The sequence below is a fragment of the Falco biarmicus genome, chromosome 11, assembly GCF_023638135.1.
Source record: "Falco biarmicus isolate bFalBia1 chromosome 11, bFalBia1.pri, whole genome shotgun sequence".
Taxonomy (NCBI): Eukaryota; Metazoa; Chordata; class Aves; order Falconiformes; family Falconidae; genus Falco; species Falco biarmicus.
In genome coordinates, this window is record NC_079298.1 from 23,791,801 (window position 1) to 23,803,287 (window position 11,487).

An 11,487-nucleotide genomic window follows, 5' to 3' on the forward strand; every position below is an offset into this window, starting at 1 on the left:
AGTGTTGGGGTGTGATTGTTCAGGGTTTGTACTTAATACTGGGTTTCTAAATACTGAAACATCTGATCAGAGCATGTCAGAACATCTGAAAAACTGAGCTTTACATTTCCAAGATTAAGTGGTGAGGGAATTGTATATATTTGATTATTTTAGTGTAAGGCTGAAACTAGAATTTTCTGTGAAAACCTTTCTCTGTTTCCTTACTAAAGTTTCTTTTGGGTTTGGATTTGTTTTTTCTCCGCTATTTTTTTCAGTATTGCATCTAAACTAACTTTGGCTGACCTAAATCAAGTACTGTATAGATGTGAGGCAGAAGAACAAGAAGATGGTGGAGGCTGTTACAATATACCAAACTGGTCACCACTGAAGTATGCAGGCCTCCAGGGTAATAGATTCAGCATTCTTTTTGCTGTCAAGAGCTGCTCAATCTAGATTATAACCTTAATGCTGGTTTATGGCTAGTGCCGTTGTTTGGAAAAAAAACTAAGTTTTTTTCTGCTTGACCGTGCTACTAATCAGTCTTGTACCCAGGAAATTACATACTAAACCAAAAAGCTTCACTTACAATACTCTGGGCTTCAAAAATAAATTTCAATAAAATAAAAAGAAAATATATGTGTACCTCCAGTGAAAAGTCACATTTAATTAAACTGTAGGCATTACTAGATCACTGAGAAATGTTCATTTACCAAATGTATGAATTCCACCGTGCTAGTTACTTCACAGTGATTTCCATAACTGTTGAAGTTGTATGCTGTGGAGACTACAATTCAGTTGTATCTTAACTCATTCCACAGATCAAGAGAAGTAATACAGTTAAATCCAGTTAAAGCATCTGTTGCTATGTGCCTTTTCCTCCTGAATTGTAATTGCCATTTGTGATAATGGTGTGTCTTTTAATACAGAGTTGGGTTTGTATCTTCAGGGTTAATGTCAGTGATGGCAGACATTAGACCAAAGAATGATTTGGGTCATCCATTTTGTGATAACTTAAGATCTGGAGACTGGATGATTGATTATGTCAGTAATCGTCTAATTTCACGTGCAGGAGCCTGTGCAGAAGTGAGTAAAAAATACTTATTTGGTGACTTCAGGTTTTTAACTTACTAGTTTGTTTCCTTTTCAGTTACTGGTATATTTTTAAATTCAGTCTGTCTAACATATTTCTTGTCTAGGCAATTTCTTTTAGGAGGTTAAACCATTAATATGTTTCTCATCCCTCACCTCAATCCTATTTAAGAATAGAATTCAAAAGGTAAGTGAAAAATATGTAGGCATGGAGGGATTAGCTCTTACATAAAAGCCTGCAGGGATCCTTCCCTGTTTATCACTTACCCTCAAATGAAAATGAGGTAACCATTTGGGTTTTTTAAGTACTTTCAAAAGAGGGCCTAAATACTACTTAGGCATACGTGATTATGACAGTTACGGTAAGATTGCACAGTCCAGCACTGAGAAGATAGGAATTACTGGGATTCAGATTACTTGTATAGCTGCATTGCAATACAGTCTTTGTCAAATTTTATTTTCCTGCACGGCAATTGCTTTATTCATTTCACAAGATGAAGATCTGATCTGGGTAACCTACATAACTAATGTAATAATAATGGCTTTAGCATTCTAATTTAATTCTGTTCCTGAAGTCAAGTGTAGTGATATAAAGCAGTCTAATATATTGAAGTGAATACTGAATCTGACTTCAGAGACTGAGTTTTTCTAGAAAGGAACTTAGTCTGATGCTTGCCAGATGTACTGCTCTTCAAAGACTATTGCTTATTTTTTCTGTGTATTTTTTTGAGTTCTTAATTTGTACTGTCTCGTTCTGTTTTGCAGAAATTGCAAAGTACCTATAGCTATACTGAAGTCACACGAAACTGAAGGTTACAATTCCACTGTTTACATAAGTAACTTTCCCTTGATAATTTCCAGGTTAAAAGTGTAGCGTCATCATGTAATTTATTGACACGTACTTTCTTCACCTGCAAGTTTGAAAATCTTAGTGACTTCCTATTAGGTTGTCATAATGTTCTTTAACAGTACTAGGAAGAAAGAAGAAAAATATTCCCCAGGTGTCAAACATTTTGCAGTGTCGCAGGGATAGTGAAGCTCCAGAACACTTGAGTCCTAGACCCAGATCTGCAGTCATTTTCACTAGTGGCTGTACATAATTTAGCCCCCTGATAATTTTTCTATCCCTGGTCTCAAGCTTCATCTCTTCAGTCCTGTCTTTTTAAAAAATTAGAAACCTCCGTCCCACACTTGGGTTGTAGTGATGCCTTTTGAGTTGCAGGTTTCCTTTGCTCTCAGTTTTAATAACTTCTTTGTGATAATTCATTTTTTCCTGCAAGGCTAGCAAAATATAATCTCTTTCTACAGTTTATGTTCTTGCCCATTTATGTCATAGTACAGATATAGTACAGATTTTTCTATACTGTTGGAGTTCATCTCTAGTAGCTGAAATTTTGGAGCAGGAGAGTACAGCAATTCTACGACAAATATCCAACATGGACAACTTCTTAGATGTGAATGGTTGCATTCTAGTGGTGGTGTTAGTAATTGAAGATAACCTCATCTTTGTGGTGGTCAAGCATAACTTGGTTGTCATAAATATACAAAAATTGTACCAAATATTTGAAGTAAATGGATCCTGCAAGCACTGGTTTTTGAACCCTAGTGTAACCAGCTTCTGATTGTATTGTATTTTAATAGGTTGGTCAGTGGTTGAAGGCCATGTTTGTCTACCTGAAGAGAATTCCACGTTACCTCATCCCATGTTACTTTGATGCCATATTAGTGGGTGCATACACAACACTTCTGGATGTGGGATGGCAACAGATGTCTAGGTATGCTTGGCATGTCAGAGCTGTAGGGTAACTGTATATATTTGCACCTTTTATGTTTTGTCTGCTGGACAATGCAATTTGAATATTTCCATACTCGTAAAATGTAAAAGGGTAAAATTGGTAGTATATATCAAACCCATCTTCTAGTGATGGTGGTTTGGAAGGTTGGGAGGTCAGATGTCTGTCCAGGGTTTGAATTTATAACTACCGTTGGCATTGTGCGGTAGTAGGAGGAAACCTTAAGCCAGTATTTCTTTGCCAGGCTTCAGAAACTTTATTTGCTTTTTGTTTTAGTACGGCTGCAATTCTTGCTTGAAGTTCAGGGAAAAAAGAAGATATCAGATTGTAGTGATGCTGATGCTTTGTTCAACGTTTCTTTAACACAGCTAAATAGCGTTCGTTAACTGAGCACTTTGCTTAGTTCTTGAATTAACTTTAATCTTCAGTGTCTGCTTCTCCATTGTTTCTTGGAAAGAGGAGAGATTGATTTAATGGAGGCCCTATTCTAGCTATGAACATTCTGAACAAATGAATATTGTTTTGTGAAAATACAGATGTTAAAATAGGAATAGAATTTGGTATGGCTGTGATACCATGTGGAAGGTAGTATGTTTTATGAAAAAACGCTTGGAGATGAACTAGTCAGGAATGCAGGTGGCATTATTTTAGACAATGTGTTAACTGATTTATAAATTTACAATTTTTTAATCTATATGAATATATGTAAAAATGGGGTGATCTTTAAAAATACTGACTAGGTTTGACAAACTTTTTTCATAGTAAATTATCTTTTATTGTATTTTTGATGGCATGTAGGCACCAAGTAAACAAAACAATTCCCCCTTTTCCCTAGAAGTGTTTGACATAAACACACCCATTAGCATTAATAAATTAAAATTTAAGGCTAAAATTGGGCACCTATTTGGGGGGGAAAGTGATTTACAAATTAAATCTTATGTGCAAAATACTAATACTAGCTCTGTGTTCATTTATTGTATTTAATATGCATAATAATTACATTAATTTCCTGTAAATGAAAAAAGGTACATTTTATAGACTGATATTGCTGAATGTAAAGTTATTTTAATTATGTTGGATTACAGCTTTGTGCAGAATGGATCAACATTTGTTAAACACCTTTCCTTGGGTTCAGTCCAGATGTGTGGGATAGGAAGATATTCTTGTCTGCCAGATCTATCTCCTTCCTTACATGATGTTCCCTATAGGCTGAATGAGATTACAAATGAGAAAGAACAGTGTTGTGTTTCCTTGGCAGCTGGTAAGGACAATATTTGGAATGGGGGAAGGGGAAGTAAAGTCTTCCAAAACAGTTAAACTGGTTTTAGTAACTATATTAAAATTGTCTCCATTATGCTTGGGATCCATATGTCAGCAACCACATATAAAATGTGTAGGTAGTAGTTTTCCTCACTTCCCCCTGTGCTTTAACTTCAGTTTAAGACAAAGATTTGCCCGTATTAAATAGGAGTTTTGTCTAGCGGTACTACTTTGGGGACAATCATGTTACTGCTCTTGGGGGAGGGGGAGCTTATAAAAACTTTACTTAGAGACATTTTAGCTATATCTGCTTTTATCATATATGGAGATCCGTAACTACAGGGTTTTTTTCTTTCCAGAAGACTTGCTTGAGATAAATATGTTTAGCATAGTAAGTTTTGGGTTATCTTTATTGAACACAAATTTAGGAACTGAATTGTAGTGTAGTGCAAGGGTGAATTTATTTGTAAGTTCTCAGAAGAAAGAACCATTAGCAGACCAGAAGAATGCCTGATCTTGAAACCATCTCCAAAAGGAATGAGCATAAAAGCAGTCAGCAAATACTGTTTGTACCTCTTGAGTGTTCTGCCAGCACCTGGCAGTCTTTGAATTGGGCACTGTCCTATGTGAGAAGTATTATCTTCTGTGTTTAGTGGCTTAGAATGAGTTTATTTTGTTCTGAGTTGGCCCATTGCTTTTCTGAAACCATAGAAACTTTTAACATCCACAAAGTCTATGGCTTCTGTCTCAGCGGGGTGTTTATTTTTTTCTTTTTGCTGTCTGTCTTTCTCTCCTGGAGTTTTATTGCTTTTAGTTTCTGGGTTTTAGTAACATTCTGTTTGCCTGCTTTAGTGTTACCTAGAAGCACAGAGGCACGATGTTCCCTTAAATTGGTCATAAGGATTAATTATACTAAAGGCTTTGGGTTTAAATATTCCCCTCACATAGGAGCTGGTAGTTGCTTCTGAGATTTTTAACTTGTACATGGATTGTCGTTCTCAAGTGCTGTTGCCAGATACTACAAAATTGCAGAGGTGTGGAGGCCGTATTTGAGTATTAGCAAATACTTTGGAAAAATAAGTGATAAACCTAAAATGTTGTTCTAGCAAGCATGCACAAGACGGTGCTGTTTTGAAACTTCACCGTATGGACTTTTTTGTTTGGTAGTTTGAAAAAGTGAATAACTGGAAGAAAACGCAAGGATGGGCCTTATTGTTTTAATCATTTTTAAGGTTACATGTTATAAAGTCTGCAGTAAGATGTAGTTCTAGAAGCTGCTGGAGAAGAGAAGCAGGGTTCCTTTTATAGTGGCTAAGAACGGTTTTGGCCTGAAGATATTCATAGCTCTCCGGTCTTTAACCCCTTTATGTTTCTGAGATGGCATGGCTCTCGTATCTAAACTCTTGCCAACAAAGCATTATAAATCCTGTCATAGTTCTGGCGCTTTTTTGTTAGTTTCCTTTCTGCTTTTTTTAATTAAATTTAATTAAAGGATAGCACTTGGTTAAGTTACAAAGTGATTTAATAAACATTTAAATGTGTCTGTTATTGCTATGAGAAATTGTGTTGCATGATCTTGAAATTCTAGAAGTTGTTCTGAAAGGAGGTTTTATCGAGAACTTGGTCTAGAAGATTGTTTAAATCTCTTAATCTAGGGAAAAAATACCAATGTGAATATATATTTATTTCTGGTTATTTTATACATACATGTGTACTTTGAGGTTTCTGCCATATCTATAAATGAGATGAACAATGACATTTCTTTTTAGGTTTACCTCACTTTTCTTCTGGAATTTTTCGCTCTTGGGGAAGGGATACCTTTATTGCACTGAGAGGTCTAATGTTAGTTACTGGGCGCTATCTAGAGGCGAGGTAAGGCTGAGTTGTTACTGCTTCTTACGGTTTTGCAATTAGGTAGGAAGAAGGCATGCTCTCAAAATTTGAGATGACATGCAAGCTATTAGAAACAGTTGATGTGCAGTATAAAACTTGAATGGCCCTAGATGGATTTGGGAGTTCTCTCTAAGTGGAGTTAAAAATACTACTTAAATTACTCCCTTTCGATTTCTTAGCAGTGATATGAAGCTGATGTTCTGTATAGACAGGGTAGTTTTAACCTCTATAACACTACTGTTTGTCCATAAAAAAAGTGACACTGTTTCAAATGTGCTTGTGTCATTGTTGCTGAGGAATAATATCAAAATTACTTACTCAAAAATTTGAAGTAGCAAGAGAATACTATATTAACCAGAAAGGTATGATTGCATATCTGTGGAAGGTTTTTTGGGTTTTTTGTTGTTGGGTTGGGGTTTTTTTTGTAACTGCTAGTATTTGTCTAGAAAACAGCTAATTGTGCATTGTTACAATTTGGTATCTGTTTGGAAACGCTTAACCTGACAAATGACCCAGATACAAGCCAGATTCATTGATTTAATATTTTTGTCAATCTTTTGATTTGAGCAGAGCTCACCACATGATAAAACCATAAAAATTAGTTGTTTTAAATTGGTGTGTATTTCTGCTGTTTTACATTTGGGCAACTGTTGCCTTTTTCATGCAGTAAGATCTGCAGTCTACTAGTATGTTTATATTGCCTTTTAAAGCTAGTTGGAGTCCATGTTTTCTGCCAGGTATGCACAATGGTTCCCAAATGAAACTTCTCATAACCTCAGTTGCTGTCACCTCTCTGTATTTTAATAGGAAATTCCCATCTGTTCCTGCCCTCCATCCCTATTCCACCCCACCCAGCGGTATGCATACCAGTGTAATCCCAGACAATGTCTGTAGAAACATTCCCTGTCACCTCGGTGGGATTTGGATTCAGGCTCTATATCACTACCTATGAAAAAGCAAACAACCTTTTCCATATGAGCAGATGTATGTTTTGTACAAACTGATTTAAATGTATTCAGTCTGGGGAATTTGCAGGGAATAGATGACTCTTCATTGTAAAAGGAGTTCATGCTAAATGAAGTAATATGTAGTTTTCAACAGCAAACTTCTGGCATCTGTCTTTAAGATCATGTTTGTCTCCTTGACTTACCTTGCTATTAAGGTAAACTCTTGTATGCTTTGTACTTAATGCTTGGTCCAATAATGGCCATGAAAGTAACTTAATCAAACTGTGTTTTTCTTTTGTTACAGAAACATCATTTTAGCATTTGGTGGGACTTTAAGACATGGTCTCATTCCCAATCTGCTTGGCCAGGGGACACATGCCAGATACAATTGCCGTGATGCTGTATGGTGGTGGCTTCAGTGTATCCAGGACTACTGTAAAATTGTTCCAAATGGATTAGACATTCTCAGGTGTCCTGTTTCTAGGATGTACCCAAGAGATGACTCTTCTCCTCAGCCTGCAGGCACTATGGTAAAGTTCACTTCTGATTTAAGTATTTAACACAACTATAATTTCTTAATGAAAGGATGTAATTTTTCTAGCTATAAGAACCTGCCACTCTCTGTTTATGGTGCAATTTGATTATAGGACAAGAATTCCACATTTTAGGCACTTCTCTCTACTTCTGTATCACATGATTAGACAGGTGCAGGGGTTGGGGATGGAGAAAAAAATTCAATCAGCTTTTGAACTTTTTCCTCAGTTTTTGTCTTGAAAATATGTTTATATGAAAAACAATATACAATGTATTGTCATTGAGAAAGATGCCACTGAAATTGTTAGATGCTTTTCTTTTGAAGTATCATAAACTAGAGCCTAAGAATTGCTACTGTTTGCACGTTAGATAGAGCCTTTCTACTCATTTTTCATCTTGCCTTTCACATTTCCTCTAAACACACGATCAATCTAGGATCAGCCACTTTATGAAGTGATACAGGAAGCAATGCAGCGACACATGGAAGGCATAAATTTCCGAGAAAGGAATGCTGGTCCACAGATAGATCAAAACATGAGAGATGAAGGTAATACATATAGAACTCTTGCTATGCAATTTAAAAGATGACAATGATATTTCATATTTCTTTTCCTCTAGCTATTCGGTATATTTTTGAAAAATTACTTAAAATACATTTAAGGATTTTAAATTGCCTTATTGTTTATTTTCAGCAACGGTTTATGTTGTAGTACAAGTGATCTTTAAATAAAAATTCACTTAAAGTACAGTTGCCTTCAGAAACCCACCTCGGATCTTGTTTGGAGATGTTTTTGCTTATTTAGGAAGTTTGGATGGGGGTGGGGGCAGCTGGCATTTTGTTCTGTTTAAAACAAAGACTTCACACACATTCTTGCTTGGCAGGTTTTAATGTAACTGCAGGTGTTGATCTTGAAACTGGATTTGTCTTTGGAGGGAACCGCTTCAATTGTGGCACTTGGATGGATAAAATGGGAGAGAGTGACAGAGCTCGCAACAGAGGAATTCCAGCTACCCCAAGGTACAAAATCCAGGCTTTGAGGGGGGATTTTTAAATTACTTATTAATCTGAAATTCTTCAGTAGAACTACCATGCCTTCCGTTAACACATGTGAGAAGTCATCTGTTCTAAATGTTTCTGCCTGCTAAACTGTTAATGGTATTGTTTTCCTTTGTGCTCATATGAAGAAAAAAAGGTGTGTTTTCAGCAGGTGAAGCCCTCAACTTCAGGCGTGGTCTTAGCTCCTCGCAAAGATTCGACTTTTAAAGTGAAGTAGTAAAATGCAATTCAGGAAAAATTGGATACTTGTTGTACTAGCAGTAGTTTGTTGTTTAGACGTATTATAGGAGGTGTATCGATTGATAATAGTGTTGTTTGAATACTTATTTAGAATTCAAAAGTATCTACAACATTTATGTTTTTATAGTTGAGTTTATATGTTTTAAAAATAAGCTCTTCACTATGAGCTAGGAAATTGCTGCATGCATCCTTGCTTTAGTACAGTGTCAGTTTCAAATCAGTTGCCATCTGTGGGTGAGAACTGTAGGAAAACATTGTCTTGCTTGACAAGTCAAGCATTTTAATTGGGAACCAAGAGAAGCTGAGCTGTCTGCCCTAGAAAGGCTAAGCGGGTGATGCTGGAGAAAAATTTTACATCAAGCAGGCAGTAAAACTCAGTATGATATAATATGAAATTTATGCATTGGTGGTTATCTGAATATTGCCTGGAAAAAGAAGCAAGTCCAAGAAGTGCATTTATTGTTCATTTTAGTACTTCACTTTGGACTTGAGTATTCCATTATGGAGAAATATTACCGAAGTTTGACCAAAGTGTGTGTGTGTAGATGAGAATCTCTGTCTTGAACAGTTCTAACATCAGAGGACCAAGTTGTTTGGGGCTGATCCTTTTTTCATGTTCTTAATCACTGGTATGAAATTATCTTGTATCTGTGCAAATTAGCTAGGTATAATACCTCTTTAAATTAGTCTATTGTACAGAAAAAAGTATCTGATAGCCAGTTTATGATGAATTTCATTCCCTGGCTGTTAGCTGATAAACACCTCATCTGTTTTCAACCCTTTCCTCTGTTGTTTCTTTATCAGCTGCAATCCTACTGATGTAAATGGAAGTAAACTGGTGCAGTCTGCTTATGCTAATGTTCTCTTCTCTTATTCTTGGCCCTTCATGGAACTCAAAAGTACCCTATAAAACTGAGTGTGTCTAAAGGTGACAGATAAGCTTTGACATAGGTAAAGAATAGGCATCTAGGGAAAAATAATGTAAACCATGCCTACACAATGCTGTCAGAACTGAGCTACAACACAGGAAGAAAATCTAAGTTATTGGTAGCTTTCTGAAATTGTATCTTAATGTACAGCAGCAGCCAAAAAAGCTAGTAAAAATAATAATAATGGGTGTCATCAGTAAAGAGTTTTTAGAACAAGACAGTGGGTATTATTCTGTCTTTGTGAAACCTTGCACCTGCAAGATGCACTTCTGTCTTGAGTGTTACATGTAGGGCTGGTCTCAAGAAGTACATAATAAAGAGTGGTACAGAGAAGGGCAGCTAAAACTCAAAGGAATGGAGTAGCTGCCTTGCAAGGAGAGATTGAAATGTCTAAGGACTTTATTTGCAGGAGAAATGAGTGACAGGTGTGACTCGGGTTTAGAAGATCATGGTGGTAGTGATGATGATGGAACTTTTACTCACAAAACACTGCAATGCTGTAACACTGTGGGATGCTCATACAGGAGAAACAGGACTAGTAGGGCAACAGGGAAAAATAAAGTGTCTAAGTAAGATACTTATAGATGATTTTTTTGAGTTACTTATTGAACTTTAACAGGCTTCTTAAAGTAATTCTTGGGCTTCTTTTATCATTATTATTTTAGAGATGGCTCTGCTGTGGAAATTGTTGGCCTGTGCAAGTCGGCTGTTCGCTGGTTGCTGGATTTATCACGGAAAAATGTGTTTCCATTCTGTGGAGTCACTGTAAAAAGACATGGTAAAAACAGGCACATCACATAACTGTGTTACTGGAGTACAAAATTAACTTAAACGTTATATGGCCATGATTTTATCATCAGGGATGACTATCAAACTACTTAAGAAGGTTTAGGGGTAAAAGGGGAAACACTTATGAGGTATTTAGTATGATTAAAAACTGTTGTTACTACAAGCGCTTCTTAAGAGTTGATATTGTCTTGTTAATATTTCAGATACTGTATTCCATGTATTCAGGTGTGGATTACAAAGGAATTTTGGATCCTAAATACCATTTTTAAAAATGGATATAAGTGATAGGATCATTATGTGTTATGATGATATACATCATTCATTACAAGAATGCGAAGTAAAATGACACAAGGCACTTTTTCACTCTCCTTTTTATTTTATTTTTTTTTTAACTCTTTCAATATTCACAACACAGAAAACCTCTTCTTGTGAATATTTACATGGATATTTTTATGTCCCTTATCTTTGAGGGGATACTGCTCTGGTTACAAAGTTACTTTGTAAAGGATTATATTTGAGTGAATATATATGCCTTGTAAAGCCTTCTTACTCTTCAGTAAAGGATAATACTGAAAAACAATCATTTTAGTGGTTCTTTAACTGTATTTTAGAAAATGTGAATATGTGCGTTTGATATTTTTTTTTTCTTTCCCTATTGGTCCTAAGACAGTACAGATTTTTAAGTCATGAACATATCTGTCACTTCAGGATTTCTTAAAATCTATGGCTAGAATAAGACAACTTAAAATTCAGTACACAGCGATACTACAATCTGTAGATGTAGAAATAATATTTTGAGGATTTATCTCTTTTGTTCCAAAAACTGTAAGCAGCTTTTTTTACATTTGTTGTTGTGTGTGTATTTCATAAAAGCATTGCTTATTTAAGATGTATGTCTGTCTCAGTCATGAAGATATCCCTAGCACAGTTCTGCTGACTAAAACTTGATGTTTTTCTAGTATCGCTTGAGGTTTGTG

General features: G+C 35.8%; 1 protein-coding gene across 4 annotated transcripts in view; it reads left to right on the plus strand.

The window, feature by feature from the left end:
• AGL (amylo-alpha-1, 6-glucosidase, 4-alpha-glucanotransferase) overlaps positions 1 to 11,487 on the plus strand; it is a 38,818-nt gene that overhangs the window by 21,165 nt on the left and 6,166 nt on the right. For all 4 annotated transcript variants that reach the window (XM_056355525.1, XM_056355527.1, XM_056355526.1 and 1 more), the window contains exons 21-29: positions 255 to 385; positions 926 to 1,062; positions 2,710 to 2,843; positions 3,947 to 4,122; positions 5,891 to 5,993; positions 7,266 to 7,491; positions 7,931 to 8,042; positions 8,378 to 8,513; positions 10,387 to 10,499. In XM_056355525.1, coding sequence (XP_056211500.1) covers positions 255 to 385; positions 926 to 1,062; positions 2,710 to 2,843; positions 3,947 to 4,122; positions 5,891 to 5,993; positions 7,266 to 7,491; positions 7,931 to 8,042; positions 8,378 to 8,513; positions 10,387 to 10,499 — 1,268 coding nt within the window. The remainder of the gene's footprint in view (positions 1 to 254; positions 386 to 925; positions 1,063 to 2,709; positions 2,844 to 3,946; positions 4,123 to 5,890; positions 5,994 to 7,265; positions 7,492 to 7,930; positions 8,043 to 8,377; positions 8,514 to 10,386; positions 10,500 to 11,487) is intronic.